Source organism: Diabrotica undecimpunctata, chromosome 2, assembly GCF_040954645.1.
Source record: "Diabrotica undecimpunctata isolate CICGRU chromosome 2, icDiaUnde3, whole genome shotgun sequence".
Taxonomy (NCBI): domain Eukaryota; kingdom Metazoa; phylum Arthropoda; class Insecta; order Coleoptera; family Chrysomelidae; genus Diabrotica; species Diabrotica undecimpunctata.
This window is the reverse complement of record NC_092804.1, coordinates 78,851,721-78,869,261: the sequence shown is the minus strand read 5'-3', so window position 1 is coordinate 78,869,261 and position 17,541 is coordinate 78,851,721. Positions and strand designations below refer to the sequence as shown.

The 17,541-nt window shown below is 31.7% G+C and overlaps 1 protein-coding gene across 1 annotated transcript in view; it reads right to left on the bottom strand.

Annotated features, from left to right (window-relative positions):
• The window catches only part of scat (VPS54 subunit of GARP complex scat), a 72,914-nt gene that overhangs the window by 35,178 nt on the left and 20,195 nt on the right, over window positions 1-17,541 (bottom strand). Inside the window, exons 3-4 of the mRNA XM_072523119.1 lie at window positions 14,110-14,322; window positions 10,748-10,963 (exon numbers count right to left, since the gene is read on the bottom strand). Coding sequence (XP_072379220.1) covers window positions 10,748-10,963; window positions 14,110-14,322 — 429 coding nt within the window. The remainder of the gene's footprint in view (window positions 1-10,747; window positions 10,964-14,109; window positions 14,323-17,541) is intronic.

The window sequence follows — 17,541 nt, the reverse complement described above, 5'->3', positions numbered from 1 at the left end:
TTTTAATTTTTAATTTTTTGGTTGATTCCCTTTACGCCTTTGCGTACTTAATCTTTGCTACCTTCTCCAGCGACTATTCAACCCCTCCGTGGCCCGTGTACAGGAAGAGTTGCGCTAACGCGAACTTTATCCTGGAGAGGATTCGTTTCCTTTCCAAATTTTTTTGGCGTGGGGTCAGTACAGCACTGATACCCTAGTACTTAGTACATTGAATACCACTTTGCTTCGGCAAATCTGTCCCTTAGTGCTTCTTTCCCTTCAGGAAGTTGACACGTTTCAATTTTTTTTTGAGCTGTCTCGACAACCCTTGTTTTATGTCGGTGGTGTTGACTATTAGTCAGGGAGCATCCTGCTATAGTCAAGTGGATTAGTGGACCTATCCCTATTCCAATTAATAATTTTGTGTATCTCAGATGTTGTCGCAAAGAGACGAGCCTCTGGAAGTAGTGTAGGAGACTCCGCACGTCGATCTCCAGAGCAACTCAGTTTGGCTCGCACCCCAGTTCGTTGAACTGTTTTATAATATAGAACTGTTTTACTTTTTATTATTATAATATTGATCATTTATTGTGTTCAATATGTCTATATATATGTATATATGTCGTATTTCTTTTCGACATAAATTTTATTTTTATCTTATCTTATTCTACTTCGGTATTATTCTCTCTCTAGTTTGTATTGATCGAGATCTTAAGTTTATGCTACCCCGACCAAGAACCTATATTGATTTTAAGGGTGTTTGCAAAATTTAATCTCATTTTATTTTTAGAATGCCTTGGTAGAATGTGATATTTTTATGCTTATGTTAGTTTATATTACAATAAATTGTACATACCTTTAGTTGTCTTCAAGTGGATACAAAATTCAATTTATCTTATTTTACGGATTTATAAATCCAAGTAATTTTTTTGGTATCTATACCAAAGATATCAAGATTCCTCTGTCTAGTTACCAATGATAGTTCATTATAGTATCTGTTCATTTGCCTAAGTTTTACTCTTAGTGTGAAGACCTTCGAATTTCGACTCTCTATTCGAAACCCCCCAAAATAATGTTTGAAAAGATTATTGCTGTCTAACATCCTATATTCTGAATGGCCAGACACTGAGGAAGGCTAGGGATGAAGTAAGCGGATTCCCGCTAGTTGACTCGTCGGAATGATAAGCCATTCATAATTGTATTTCAGTAATAAATCTAGAATAACAGCCTCCCGCGTCAGGAAACTTTTTTAGTTCTCCAATACTTGTTTAGTTATGTAATCTAGAATTATTTAGACCCTACCCGAAGTTAACCCTACCCGAAGTTGACCTACCGATGTTGTCCCTATTATAGGCGGATGATACACGTTAGTTATCACAAATTCTAGTTGTCATACTAATAACTAAACATCAGCCTTTTTTTGTTTCTAAATATAGATGTGTCTTACAGAAATTCTGATGTCTACCTTTCCCAGTAAACTTATTAAGGCTTGTCTTTGTAGAACTTTAATGCACCCAATTTTGAACTATTAGTAACTCTTTCCTTTTATTTGTGTATTTCTAAATGTGTCTATAATGACGCGCTGCGTTATTACCTTATGTTATTCGTGGATTAAGTCATAGATGAAAGACTCTATGCTTCCGAACAAACGATGACACATTTGTATTTTGTATTTTATGGCGTTAATGATACGATTGTATTATTATTCTTATGTTATTCGTGGATTAAGTCATAGATGAAAGACTCTACGCTTCCGAGCAAACGATAACATTATTTTTTTTGTGTTTTATTGTGTTAGGTCTCATAACGACTACGCAGTAAATTATCTGTTTTGTATCTTGGTGACAACACTAGTATGTTTTGCTTTATATTACTTATAAAATTTCAAATAATAATATCTTAATTATATTGTTTCGATTGAATGCGAGCATTTGGTCTCAAATAATGATTTGTAGATATGTTTTGTTTTATTCCGCTTTGTTCATGATATTGGTTATAGGTGAAATACCCTATGCATTTTGAGAGTGAGCATGCAATTTTTTTTGTTTACATTTTTATAGTTGAGTCATAAATATTCTATGCGTTCTGTTTCGCTTTGTTCTGAAATCTTTGAATTGTTCCCACGTGAGTTGTGAAAGAAGGATTCTGTGAGTCCAGATTGTAGCTACATTTGTCCATTCTGTTTGTCTTACCTCTCCGTATATCTATTCCCACTTTTGAAAAGGTTAGTATGGTGTGCCACCATGCCTAGTCCGATTCCACGCTGGTACCCAGTTGAAATCGTGGGGAGGGCTGTGTAACCGTTTCAAAAGATTTAAAAGAAACTCATTATATATTTCGATTATATTTTTTTTAATAAAACTAATAGCCCCATCTATCTGTCAAGTACCTACCTGTAGCCGACTCAAGGATTCTTCTGTAATTCCCAAATATATCCGGTAGATGAGCATATTTTTCAACTTGTCACTCACGCCCAATTTCCAGATTCAGGCGCCATGATAGCGCTTCGCTCTTTTCTGTTAAGACCGTCCAACCGTTAAGACGTGTTTCCAAAGTGGGTCTCAATTCAGAGACCCTTATTGGAGAGGCTATAATGCTGATATTATATTTCTAATACTCGTCGCAAGATAGTATTGCTATGGAGTTATTCCAGATCATGGCCCAGTAGCAGTATCTTTTTATGGAATCCCTAACCCCTCTTATCTAGGATGGTGGTGATTTGATATAGTACGTAGCTGAATCAATTTGGTGACTGATTAAATAAGAAGAGAAACAGAGCAGATTAAGGTTGTACCAATTTTTATTATACCTACTTTCAAGACAACAGAAATGATTATGAACTCAAAAAAAAAATGAAAATATAGTGAAGTGTTCTAATTTAATTTAAAGGTTTATTTTCTTCATTGTTCCTAGTTGATAAATAACTATATTATTTTCAATGTAAACAAATTTCGAAATTTGGGGTTAATATATATATATACATTCATTTTCTTTATAACCAATTCTTAATTTAATATGATACAAAGATTTTTTGTTTATGATAATGTTAACATAAAATAATATTTTGGAATCCCTTTGGGATGACGTAACTTTTAATGTTTTCTTTTTGTTCAATACTAAGAAATAATAAAGAATAGTTTTCTTGTAAACTTTCAATAAATCTTAATTTTTTTTTTTGCTCTTCCCCTTCGAGGATAAACCAGGGGTGGCGTCCAATAATAAATAATAATTTCATATTATCTAATTGTGCTTGAATTTAAAATACGATATAGTTTCTATAACCCCGCCCTATTCTCTTCGACAACGAGCGATTCTGGCCTTGTAATATTATTGTAGCACGGCAAGAGTTACAAAATGGCGCCGCCAACGTGTGGCATGTATTAGATTTGCGCCATTTGTACCTTCGTTACAAAATGTCGCCCAGCGTGTGGGGCTTTTGAATATTCCTGTATCTTCAGAGTTTTTTTCAATATTATTAGTTGTTTTGTACCCCCCTGTATATGTGGTTAATTAAGTCTGTATGTTTTGAACCATTTTTTTGGTTAAATTGTGTATTTGTTTTATCCAATTTTTCATTAAATCAACACTGCTACTATTTTAGAATTTTTTGCAAAGTATTTATATGTATTCGTTTTTAGTCTTCGTAAAATTACGTAGAAATATTTCCGTCTATTTTCTATATATTTCCGTCTAATTTAATTTAAAGGTTTATTTTCTTCATTGTTCCTAGTTGATAAATAACTATATTATTTTCAATGTAAACAAATTTCGAAATTTGGGGTTAATATATATATACATTCATTTTCTTTATAACCAATTCTTAATTTAATATGATACAAAGATTTTTTGTTTATGATAATGTTAACATAAAATAATATTTTGGAATCCCTTTGGGATGACGTAACTTTTAATGTTTTCTTTTTGTTCAATACTAAGAAATAATAAAGAATAGTTTTCTTGTAAACTTTCAATAAATCTTAATTTTTTTTTTGCTCTTCCCCTTCGAGGATAAACCAGGGGTGGCGTCCAATAATAAATAATAATTTCATATTATCTAATTGTGCTTGAATTTAAAATACGATATAGTTTCTATAACCCCGCCCTATTCTCTTCGACAACGAGCGATTCTGGCCTTGTAATATTATTGTAGCACGGCAAGTGTTACAATGGAAGCAATAATAAAGCTCATAAATGTAATTTTCACAAAACATTCTAAAGAATATATTTCATAATATATATATATATATATATATATATATATATATATATATATATATATATATATATATATATATATATATATATGTATTGTAAAAACTACGACCGTCAATTTATATTTCTAAAGCTTCATCAGTTCTCTAAAATATAACAAATGACATAGAGTTTATAAGAAATACAGATGTTTATAGTTCATAACTTACAACTCTATACTACATATTGAGTTGTAAGTTATGAACTATAAATATCTGTATTTCTTATAAACTCTATGTCATTTGTTATATTTTAGAGAACTGATGAAGCTTTAGAAATATAAAGCGAAACGTCTTCGATAAACTTATGAAGTAGTTGACTTCTTTTTTTATTTGCCAACCTGAATGACAGATTAAACCTCTGAATTCACTAGTTGAATACTTTAGATATATATATATATATATATATATATATATATATATATATATATATATATATATATATAATATAATATATATATAATATAATATATATATATATATATATATATATATATATATATATATTGTTATGATATGTAAAATCGAGAAAAATATTGGTTTGATTAAAATATTTCAAAGTTCAAAAACATTAAAATAATTCAGATAAGTAGGATTAACCAACAAACATTTCGAAGAAGGAAAGTTATTAAATTCTTGGATTACCTGTACTAAACAAAATGTAAGCTATACATAAATTATTTCTTTGTTATACTTGAGTGACCCGCATAATTTTAAGTGAAATCCAAAAACAATTGAACCGGGTTTTCCAAATACATTAATGCAGTGATTAGAGACAATAGAAGAGATTTTAGAAAGAGGTTTTTGTTAGTTTTTAAGAATTATAGAAAAATATTATTTGTAAATAAGTTTTAGGAAATTTTATAATTATAGGTAAAAATTTGTTTGTTATCGAAATGAAAAAATGGGGGAATTGTGACAAGTTTTGATTGGCGGAGATTGAAAAAGGTGGGATAGGTATGTAGGAATGAAAGTTTAGCTAGATTTAGGAGAAAGAAAAGAGAATCAGTTGGTTTTCCAAGTCTGTAAGACGAACAGTGATTGTTCTCTGGCGGTTCCCGAGAAGTAGCAAGCAGTAGTGTTGAATGTTAGTGAGTTTTTGTGGAGTTAGTGTATCTGACAGAAGCTGAAGCAGCAAAATATTGTAAGTCATATTTTTCTACTTATATTCCAAGAGTCACTGTTCAGGCCAACGAGAGATTCAGTTTATCGTAAAGAGAAGATTTTCCAAGAGTCATTTTTCACTCGGGCCAACGAGAGATTCAGTTTATCGAGAGGAGAAAGGCTATCATAATTTGAATGATTTGTGCTTTTGAAGGAGATCATTAAGGACGATATACTTGCAACAATCTGTTGTAAGATTGCTGATTACATAGGGAGCGGTTGAGAGGAGATAACATAGTCTACAAGGAACAAGGATTTGGACCACTCATCATCAGAGAGAGATATTTTTGTTTTCTGCAGTTTTTTTCTTTTATTGATAATACAATTTTTACACTTAATTTAGAAAGGATATAAATATTTTGATTAGGAGAGTTAGAATAGTTTGGGATTTTGAGATTTCAATTAATATTGTTTGTACCATTAATTTTGATTGTTCACGTACGTAGAACAAAATTTTGAGAATCATTATATGAGATTTGTTTATTGAAAACTTTTGAGTGTGAATTATTTCATTATTTTTATTTCAATATATAGTGTTAGATCATATGTGTTTTTTATTATTCCGCTATTCTTTGGACCTTACCTTTCACATGTAATAGCATAGATATTGAAGCACGAATTTAACCCTGAGATAAAAGAATTAAAAATTGTGATAGAGTCATAATCATATCATTTAAATAATTTTAATTAATCAAAAAAATTAATTAGCTAATTATTGCTTGGCGCACCAAGACTTTAAATATCACAATAACTGGCTTCCAAAACGTGGGGCTTGAAAATATCGCAGCTTGACATTTGAAGGAAGGGAAAGAGATCTGGAATAAGTACAGGTGATCCAGAGATAAAAACATATAACATTGAGGGAATTTGAATTTGAAAGTATTTTGACAATTTTTCCAGGGAATATAAATTTGATTTATTGATTGATCGTAGTTAGTGGATATTTACTGCTATTGAATTATTTGATTTTATTTTCTTTACCAATCGTACATTTGATATTTATTTTGAATTATTTGAATTTTACTGATTGCATATTTGATATTTGTCGTGAAAATTCAATACATTTGGGAAGAAATATTGTCGTGTTCTGAAACATATAGAGTGTTGTAAAATTTCACATTTGGCGGGGACAAAAACAGTAACGAAAAGAAACAACATGTCGACCACAAGGAGACAGAGTAAAATGCAGGAAAGGAAGGAGGATAACAGAGAAGATGAAACAATTTTGGAAGAAGTATCGGATAATGAAGGAAATGTGACAATAGTTGAGGAGAGAAAAGAACTATCAGGAATAGATAAAATATTACAACTAATGCAACTCCAGTCACAAAAAATGGATGAAACAAAACAAACAATGGCAGAAACAAAACAAACAATGGAAGAAAACCAACGGGAAACAAGGCAAGCAATAGAACTAAATAACAGAAATATAGAGCAGCGTTTGGAAAACTATGAACAGGAAATTAAAGGATGTGTTGAGGGGATAAAGAAAGAACTGATACAACAGATAGAAGAAATAACCCTAAAGAATGCAAAACAAGAGACAGAGATTAAAGATATCCAAAATACAATGAAGGAGATACAAAATTGCCAGAGAAAGGAACTAGAGATGCAGAGAGAAGAAATAGAAACTAAAATGAAGGATATTAAGACTGTCCAGAAAAAGGAATTAGAAAAATTAGAAACAAAATTTGAAAACGTCTTACAAGAAGACATGCGAGAAATAGAAAGAAAAATGGAGGAAATCAAAAAGGAACAAAATTCCGGGGAAAGAAGGGAAATGGTCATCCATGGAACAAGCGAGGCGAAAATACAATTTGGCGGGGATATTCGGAAAACACACCCAGTACCGTTTGTTAAAAATTTGAAAACCAAATTACAACATATTAGATATTTTGACGATTGCAAAGAAACAATTAGAAACCATTTGAAAGAAGGAGCAGCGTTATGGTATGAAAGCAAGAAAGATGAGTTTGAAAATTGGACAGATTTTGAAAATAAATTTCTCAACTATTTCTGGGGGAAAAATAAACAGAGAGAAATCAACCAAGAGCTACAGAATGGAAAATATCACGAAAAAATGGGAATATCTGAAGAAAGATATGCTTTGCAGATATATAACAATTCAAAATATCTAGAATACAAATATTCTACCGAACAGCTGGTAGAAATGATCAGCAGACATTTTGAGGAAACGTTGGAAGATCACGTGATTTTGAGAAACTATCAAGATATTGATAGTTTGTGCCAATTCCTTCAATTAAAAGAAGCGAAAAGAAAAGAAATGAGAAATAGAAGACAACATGACCAATATAATGGACCGGAAAGAAGGTATTCATCAAATTATGACCAGAGAAACCGACATCCCAGATCAACAAACGAATATAGGCCGAGAAATTACAATAATTACAATAGACAACAAAATTACGATAACAGGAATGACACACAACATAGAACATATGAAAATCACAACAGGAATAGAGATGCACAAAATCCTCCGAATAGGAATACTAACGAACAAAGGGACGATAGAAATAACCAGAGCTTCCAACAACAAAATAGAAGGGAGATGAATCATGTAGCAATAGGAAACGAAAGACAAATTTCTAATTCTAATCTAATATTTTTAGATGCATTTATAAAACATAAAGCGATTAAAATTGTGATTGATTCTGGCTCGGAGATATCGCTAATCAATAAAAAACTAGTAAAAGAATTAAATTTGGACAGATTTGTGTATAAGATTCCTAGGGTTGATTTAGTGGGTGCAAAAAATAAAAATTTGACGACAGTAAACGAAGGTTTGGGAGTACAGATAAGAGTGGGAAACAAATTCCATATTATGAAATGTGTGGTGATTGAAGATTTAAATCATGATATGATAGCGGGAATTGATGAATTGAGGAAAAAAGATATCACCATAAATTTTTCGGAAAATAAACTGGAAATCAGAGCAGAACCAGACAACACAGGAGAAGAAAAGCAAACAGATAGGAAAACAAATTCTGGAAGGATCAATGCACAGGAAAAACGCAAAGAAATCGATATGACTGTAGAGGATAAACCGAAAGTACAAGAACAAGATCTAACAGAAGAGAAAAAGAGAAGGAAGAAAAAGAAGAAGAGTTCGAAAAGAAAGCAGGAAAATAAGATGGAGACCAGAGAAAAACAGGAAATAGAAGGTACAGAAGAATTGTTGGCAACCGACGATAAAACAGAATGGAAGCAGGAAGAAAAAGAAAGTATCATCAGAGAAATGAAAGGAATAGAAACATGGTGCTCGGAATACCAAAGGGAATTAGAGGATAAAAAGAAAACAGAAAAAAAAATGGCACTGATGGACGAGAATCCAGAATTTTGTGAAGAAGTATTATGGACAGTGAACACATGTGAACAAAAGGAGGATGAAAGAAAAATAAATTGTGGAGAAAACATGGGAAAGAAAATAGAGAAGATTTTAGGAAACCATGGAGATCTTGTTAATGAAGTAAACCGAGTGGCTAAAAATTATGAACTTTCTTTTAAAGGAAAATACTTGGAAAATTTTAAAACGAAAATATATCCAATCCCGTATAAAGACAGGCAATATACGGGGTATTTTAACATTCACGACATTTATCAGTATCATAAGTAGATTTTAATAACATAGTGAAATAATTTGATCCTGGAAAACTTTTGTCATTTTAAAATTTAACAAAGAGTTTTCGGCAGATCAAATGGCGGGGATTTGTTATGATATGTAAAATCGAGAAAAATATTGGTTTGATTAAAATATTTCAAAGTTCAAAAACATTAAAATAATTCAGATAAGTAGGATTAACCAACAAACGTTTCGAAGAAGGAAAGTTATTAAATTCTTGGATTACCTGTACTAAACAAAATGTAAGCTATACATAAATTATTTCTTTGTTATACTTGAGTGACCCGCATAATTTTAAGTGAAATCCAAAAACAATTGAACCGGGTTTTCCAAATACATTAATGCAGTGATTAGAGACAATAGAAGAGATTTTAGAAAGAGGTTTTTGTTAGTTTTTAAGAATTATAGAAAAATATTATTTGTAAATAAGTTTTAGGAAATTTTATAATTATAGGTAAAAATTTGTTTGTTATCGAAATGAAAAAATGGGGGAATTGTGACAAGTTTTGATTGGCGGAGATTGAAAAAGGTGGGATAGGTATGTAGGAATGAAAGTTTAGCTAGATTTAGGAGAAAGAAAAGAGAATCAGTTGGTTTTCCAAGTCTGTAAGACGAACAGTGATTGTTCTCTGGCGGTTCCCGAGAAGTAGCAAGCAGTAGTGTTGAATGTTAGTGAGTTTTTGTGGAGTTAGTGTATCTGACAGAAGCTGAAGCAGCAAAATATTGTAAGTCATATTTTTCTACTTATATTCCAAGAGTCACTGTTCAGGCCAACGAGAGATTCAGTTTATCGTAAAGAGAAGATTTTCCAAGAGTCATTTTTCACTCGGGCCAACGAGAGATTCAGTTTATCGAGAGGAGAAAGGCTATCATAATTTGAATGATTTGTGCTTTTGAAGGAGATCATTAAGGATGATATACTTGCAACAATCTGTTGTAAGATTGCTGATTACATAGGGAGCGGTTGAGAGGAGATAACATAGTCTACAAGGAACAAGGATTTGGACCACTCATCATCAGAGAGAGATATTTTTGTTTTCTGCAGTTTTTTTCTTTTATTGATAACACAATTTTTACACTTAATTTAGAAAGGATATAAATATTTTGATTAGGAGAGTTAGAATAGTTTGGGATTTTGAGATTTCAATTAATATTGTTTGTACCATTAATTTTGATTGTTCACGTACGTAGAACAAAATTTTGAGAATCATTATATGAGATTTGTTTATTGAAAACTTTTGAGTGTGAATTATTTCATTATTTTTATTTCAATATATAGTGTTAGATCATATGTGTTTTTTATTATTCCGGTATTCTTTGGACCTTACCTTTCACATGTAATAGCATAGATATTGAAGCACGAATTTAACCCTGAGATAAAAGAATTAAAAATTGTGATAGAGTCATAATCATATCATTTAAATAATTTTAATTAATCAAAAAAATTAATTAGCTAATTATTGCTTGGCGCACCAAGACTTTAAATATCACAATAATATATATATATATATATATATATATATATATATATATATATATATATATATATATATATATATATATATATATATATAATATATATATATATATATATATATATATATATATATATATATATATATATATATATATATATATATATATATATATATATATATATATATGCTTATTGACAGAGTTAATACAGAAAAAATAATATCAACATAAAACCTACCTGTTTATAAACTTCTAAAAAGTGCAAATGATTTTGTCTCAGCAGACCAGCCACTAAGCTTACTAATCTTTCGGGTTCTAAAACACCTGCACTTTCAAAATCCAACGGCCTATGAAGATCCGCGGCAGCGTAGCGTTCAAATTCAGTGCTTAGCATTTTGTCTATCAGTTTTTGCATTTCCTTGAGCTGAGAAGGAAGGTGTCTAAGACTTGTGACCTTTAAAAAGTGATTAAAATTATAATATTAAAATGTCGTCATTTGTATTTTAAATATTTTTCAAATACATACATAAACTAAAACATGACTAAGATAAATAATATTATAGTGCAAATATCAAAAATTATAAAACATATACATTTAAGAAACAAGTTACAGACATGGTAAAAATAATAAAAAGAAAGGAAGAACAGACAGAAATGGTGCGATAAGCATTAAAAACGAAATATCAAACTTAAACCAAGAAGATCTACACAAATTGGATTTCAGAGTCCTCAGAACTCGTAATTAATCTGATTATTTTCACAGCAATTAATTATAATCAGGTAAAAATAAAATATCAAATCTGACAATGAATTGTTCAATTTTAATGTCTGTCTCACTATACAGGGTATAAAACGTTTTAAATTGCACATGAAAATGAAAATGTGCCATACCCAATTTTGAGTAAAAGCAGCTGTTGGAGTTTCGCAACTTTTCATAAACTATTAAATTAAATATTAAATGGGAATTACTTCTACGTCATATCGGCAACCCCATCTAAATGAGGGAGGTGCAAATCAAAGGAGGAAGCATCTCCAACTTCAAGAATTAAGCGGCATTTGAGCGAGTAGTCGCCCCACTTAGATTTCCGGGTTTAGATCAAATGCATCCCCGAGAATCGACATCTACATCATCTTGTTCTACATCATTCTAACCGTTTGAGAACATTTTATGTTCGTTTACCAAGTGTTTATCGTGTCTACCAAATTTTATTGATTTCATTATTATTCGAATATGTATCACTAATTCTATTTTTATGAGCTTCTATTAATAATTGTATTAATCTCATTATTATTCGCATATTTATCGCGAGTGCATTTTGTGTACCTTTATTAACAAGGTTTATTCATTTCACTATGAATTGAGCTTTTATTGATAATTTACTACTATATGTATTCAGATATCGTTCACCTTTATATCAAGTTATCACCTTCAATATTAATTACATATTGCTTAAATTATTGTTTTATGACTTAAGTTTACATAACAATCGACCATAAAGCGCATTTTAATTATCTTTATCATCAAAGTGTTTGTTAACATCTTTGACTTAAACCTATTTATTCACTTAGTTTTGGATATTTTTTTCCTGATATAAGGATAATTTATTCACGGCCTGTGACGATCATTATTCCTTTGTACTTTATTTTGATGATTGTTATTTGTCACTGAAAATTTTACCTTTTTGTATTATCGTATTGTCCATAGTATATTCTGTTGGTAAATTGTAAGACTGAATAATCACCTTAGTAATTATTCTCAACTTTAAATAAATATTTGTTTAATGCGCGTCACGTTGCATATTTTAATCTTGTAGAAATTAATGAGTTAAATGTATACGTTATATTTTCTTCTTTTGTTTCACTTGCTATATATATTTCACTATAGTCCACATACTCAAGTTGAAGGCGAAAAACTAGACTGAACGTATATACCCAGACTCCCTTTCTGATGTGATCTATATTATATAGAGGCCATTTCATGTGCAGAAAGCAACAGCAGCTCTTCTGCATCAATTTTTTGTTGTGTATCATTAAGTGTACACAGATATATGGGATCTACAGTTTATCGTCGATTCTGAATGATTAAGTGTAGCGAAACTAGATTGAGCAGATTAAATACGATTTCGTGATTTCTCATTATTTTCGATGCTTCGATATAAGAGCTTCAAATACTTTTTGATTTTTCATTTAGCATCAAAGACGGATACACTTATCTGTGATCTACCTACACCGCTACATTATGCAAAGAATTTATAAATTCGGCCTGTCATGACAGACATTATACTGAAACTTAGAATTTAAAAAGTTTGAACTAATATGATCCACTGTATAATGCTCGACCAATCTTGGATTGGGCTCTGAATAAACACTGTACAAAACTTGCTCGAATTTCCATGCCATATATACAAACCGGTTTTAAAACTGTTTGTATTCAACTATTTATATTTTGCTAATGATAAGATGATATTTTCGATCAATGTCCCAATGATTATTTTTTTAAATTATTAAATATATGTAACAATAAAACACTGAAAACTTTGTTTTCAAAACTTCCACAAAATTTATTATAAAATCTTATCACTATAGCTGTTTCGGCAGAGTACCTTTCTCAAGTGATCTATTTTTGGTATGCGTTTACACTTTATAGTCTTTAACGAAATAAATTGAGGAGGGGAGAACTGTTTGTCTCAAGTTGGTCATTCAGAATTATGTCTGTGTTTTTTAATTTGTTAATTTGCATAGATTCTAACAAACATAGCTTAAGGCCTTTATTTTGAATATGAAGAATTTTAAATTCGTCATTAAAAGAATGATTATGATCTATAAGGTGAAGTGCGTATGTAGAATCTGTTTTTCTATTATTGAAAGCCCTTTTTGTTTTTAATACATTTGCCTAAGTTGTTGTTTGTTCTGAAAGCTGGTGTTATTCCTTTCTTTTTTATGTGTTTGGCTATTTTTATTGATATTTTGCCTGTATATGTAATCAAGCAGAAGGTACTGGGTTTTTTCTCTGGTGGTGGAAATACTAATTTTGGGGTTTTTTTGTGTAGTTTTTGATTTAAAACTTTATTAATTGTTTGTTCGTTGTATCCATTGTTTACTGCTATTTGCTTAATAATATTTAATTCTGTCTCAAAGTTGTATTTTGACATCGGAATTTCTGTTAATCTATGTAACATACTATGATGGGCTGCCAGTTGTTACATAAAATGAATTTCCATCAAGTAATGGTCGAATCCATCACTTATTAAATATATTTGTGGATTTTTTTTGTTAAGCGATTTATAAGTTTTTTTATGGAATAAAGTTCATTTTTGGTATCCTTCTTTGGGCCCGGATTGTGGTGACTGTTTCCTATTCTGCTACAAGATCGTGTATTTTGGATTTTGGTATATTTATTTTATAATCGTTTGATACTTAAGTATATTATTAAACCAATATAAGTGTATTAATGTTGACCATTCTATATGGACCAAATGATCTATTATTAGTTTAAAATTGACTACAGAGTTAACTTATGGCAATTACTCCAACGAAATATTCGCTTAATTTTTAGAGTATGTAATATGTGATACAATATTTTATAAAACCAATTCTTACCCCAGCTAACTCTTTAGCTAAAACTTCTTGAGTACCGGATATGAGTTCCAAAGCACCTACGTAATCTGAAGAACTCAGCAAAAGCTGTAAAGTTGGCTGCGTCTGCAACACTGTTGCCATTAATTTTAATTTATCTAACAAAGCCACATTGTTGGATTTTGATCTTGCTAATCCAATCAGTCTCAAGGAATCTCTAGCCAAGGCTTTATCCACCTAAAAATGAATATTTTGAGTGAATGCTAATAAAATTCTGAATACTTCCAATTTTCCTCGTAAAAATTAATCAGAATAAAGATATTTGAATTGATTTGCCAATACTCTAGCCTCTAGCTCATTAGCATGACCCAGGGAGTTCCAAGAACAAGAAAACTCGGAAATAGCTGGTGTGTCGTTATCGCTTCTTGACAAAAAAAGGAAACAAAAATGGACGCATACAACTGAAAATTTTTACTTCAGGCCATCTAGTAGAAAAGCTTGGACTCTTCTGAAGAAACTCGGAAACTATATGCAGAGCAAGCTAGTGTTAGACCCAATTCAAGCTGTTGTGACCAGATACTAGCACTAGCAACCTATGCCGAAGCCGACTTTCAAAATCTCAAAACATCCGCGGCATTTATAGTCATCACAGCAGCTTATGATACAGTGCGGACAGAAGACTCATAGGCAATTTCTTACAAACAATTCCTTACAAAACAATTGCTTTGTTTGCCGAGCAATTATCAACCAGATGTTGTGTGACAGAAGACTGAAGTTGTTATAGGTGACAAAATAACTACAGAAAGAAAACTAAACAATGGGCTCCTACAGGGATCAGTCCTTACACAACTTCTTTTCAACACTTCTGCTGCTAAATTCGAAGTTCCTAATATCAGATGACTTTGACACAAAATGGTGGAAAATAGATGGCAATAAAGCACAGAACCACATATTTATATATGACTCCATCCTAGTCAACTGGCTTTAGGATTTGATTTGAATCGTAATACATATAATATGTACCGGATGAGATATATTTGCTAACATCCTAGGAAAGTGGGGTACGATTCAGTCTCCAGATTGTGACTGTGGCCACACAAACCAAACAACACATTACTTCTGAAAATCATCACAAACATATGCAGGACCATAGAGTGACTTTTTTAAAACAACACCTGAAGCAATAAACTGGATATGTAATCTTGGCACCAAGATTTAATAAACATACATATTTCAATGTCATTTTTATGAGTTTAATTTTTATGTAAAATTTGTAATTTGTAGAATTTTCCTTAATGTGTAGAATCCTAAGCTAAATCTAAATATCCTAGCAAGATGACAACTCCCCCTCCTTGGCTAATATCTTCTATCACCTAAATTTGGATCTATTATCGGAAAATGAGAAAGAAACTAATCGACACCTAATTAATTCTAAATATCAAACCTTAATTTCGCAATTTTGCTCCTTCAAACATATTCACAGATGGATCTAAGACGGAATATTCTGTAGCATCTACCTTTGTAACAAATGATGAAATAAAGAAATATAAACTAGCTGAGACTAATATTATCTTATTCTATATTATCTTATTCTATATTACAAAAAGGAGAACTCTTTGTAATATATTATAAAGCCAAATGTTATGTTACAAAAAGTCCTGAAATTAACTTCCTAATAATTACAGACTCCCTAAATTCTCTAGAAATCATCTCTAAAATCTATTCATCCTATCCTGAGGTCAAACTCATTAGACAAGCATTGCACAATCTAATTCGCAGAAACATTGCTTTCCTGTGGGTGCCATCTCATATTGCAATCACGGGAAACGATCTGGAAGATAAATATGCACGAGAAGCCTTATAGGACGCAACTATTAAGTTCTATCCAAAAACTCATACGGAATAGTCAATGCAACGAAAACGTGCAAAATTACTTGAAATAAAACCAACATTTCAACCATGGTCTGATAGTTCCACCAATCGTTTTTCTCAGGTAATCATCACGCGACTGTGGCTTGGTTATAGTCGCCTTATGCATGGATATCTGATGACAAGAGATCCACAACTGGAGTGTTGTGATTGTGAGACCCCGCTAACAATAAAACACCTACTATTGGAGTGCCCGTTGCACAGTACGGAAAGATGTGAACTCGGAATCCCGCAGAATTTGAAAGGACTATTCTTAAAGTGCGGTACCAAACTGATTATTCAATATTTAAAAGCAATAAACTATTTATACAAAATTTGACTGTTAATCTAAATAAAACTAAATAAATCTGAATAGTTATAGCAAGATGGCATTCAAAAAATTCCGTTAACAGAATGAAAGCTGCGTCTACCTTGGATGGCATAAATTGGAAACAATTTTATGTTTTATGCCTATGTGCATTTTATTCACTTCTAAGTGGTAAGCAGAGGTAGATACCTAGCTCATCTGTCTTCAAGCTTTTTTTTAACAAATGTCATAGTAATTAGAGTCAAAATAATTCTTTAATGTTTTGAGGGACAAACTTTTAGACAGGAAGTGCCAATCATACCTAACTAAAAACATGCCTTCTCCAGTTTTCCTGTAGTTGTTGTAGACTGCTGGTTAGATTTGGGTGCAGCTTTCTTATGGTATTTGGTATTTTTTTTTTTAGCCCTTTTTCTATCCGAATTGTCGAATAAAGGCCTCTCCCATTTCTCGCCATTCATCCCTGTTGTGTGCTAGGCGTTTCCACATTGGTCCTGCGACTCTTTTGATATCGTCGCTCCAGCGCATTTGAGGTCTTCCTCTTGGTCTCTTCGCATCGTACGGTCGCCAGTTTCCGACTTCTTTGTTCCATCTACCATCTTCGAGACGTTCGTTGTGTCCAGCCCATTTCCATTTTAATTTAGCTGCTTGTTTCGCGGCGTCCTTTATTTTTGTTTTGTTCCGGATTGCTTCGTTCGTTTGCCGATCTATTAGTGAGATACCAAGCATCTGTCGTTCCATGGCTCGCTGAGTTTTTCGAATCTTGTCCATGTTCTTTTTTGTGAATGTCCAGGTTTGAGCTCCGTAAGTGAGAACGGGAAGGATACAAGAATCGAACACTTTGGTTCGAAGGTTTTGGGGTATCTTTTTGTCTTTCAGTATGTATGAGAGTTTTCCAAATGCGGCCCATCCCATTCTTACTCGTCTGCTTATTTCGGTAGTTTGGTTTTCTTTGTTTACCTTGATATTCTGACCCAGATATATGTATTCTTCTACATGTTCCACTTTTGTTCCTTGGATGGTTATCGTCGGTTGATCATCTTTATTCGACATTAGCTTAGTTTTACTCAGATTCATTTTCAGTCCTTTTTTTATGGATTCCGTATGAAGCTCATCGATCATCGTCTTCAGTTCTTTCCAGCTGTCGGCTATTAGTACTACGTCATCTGCATATCTTAGATGGTTTAAATACTTTCCGTTTATCGACAGTCCCTTCGTTTCCC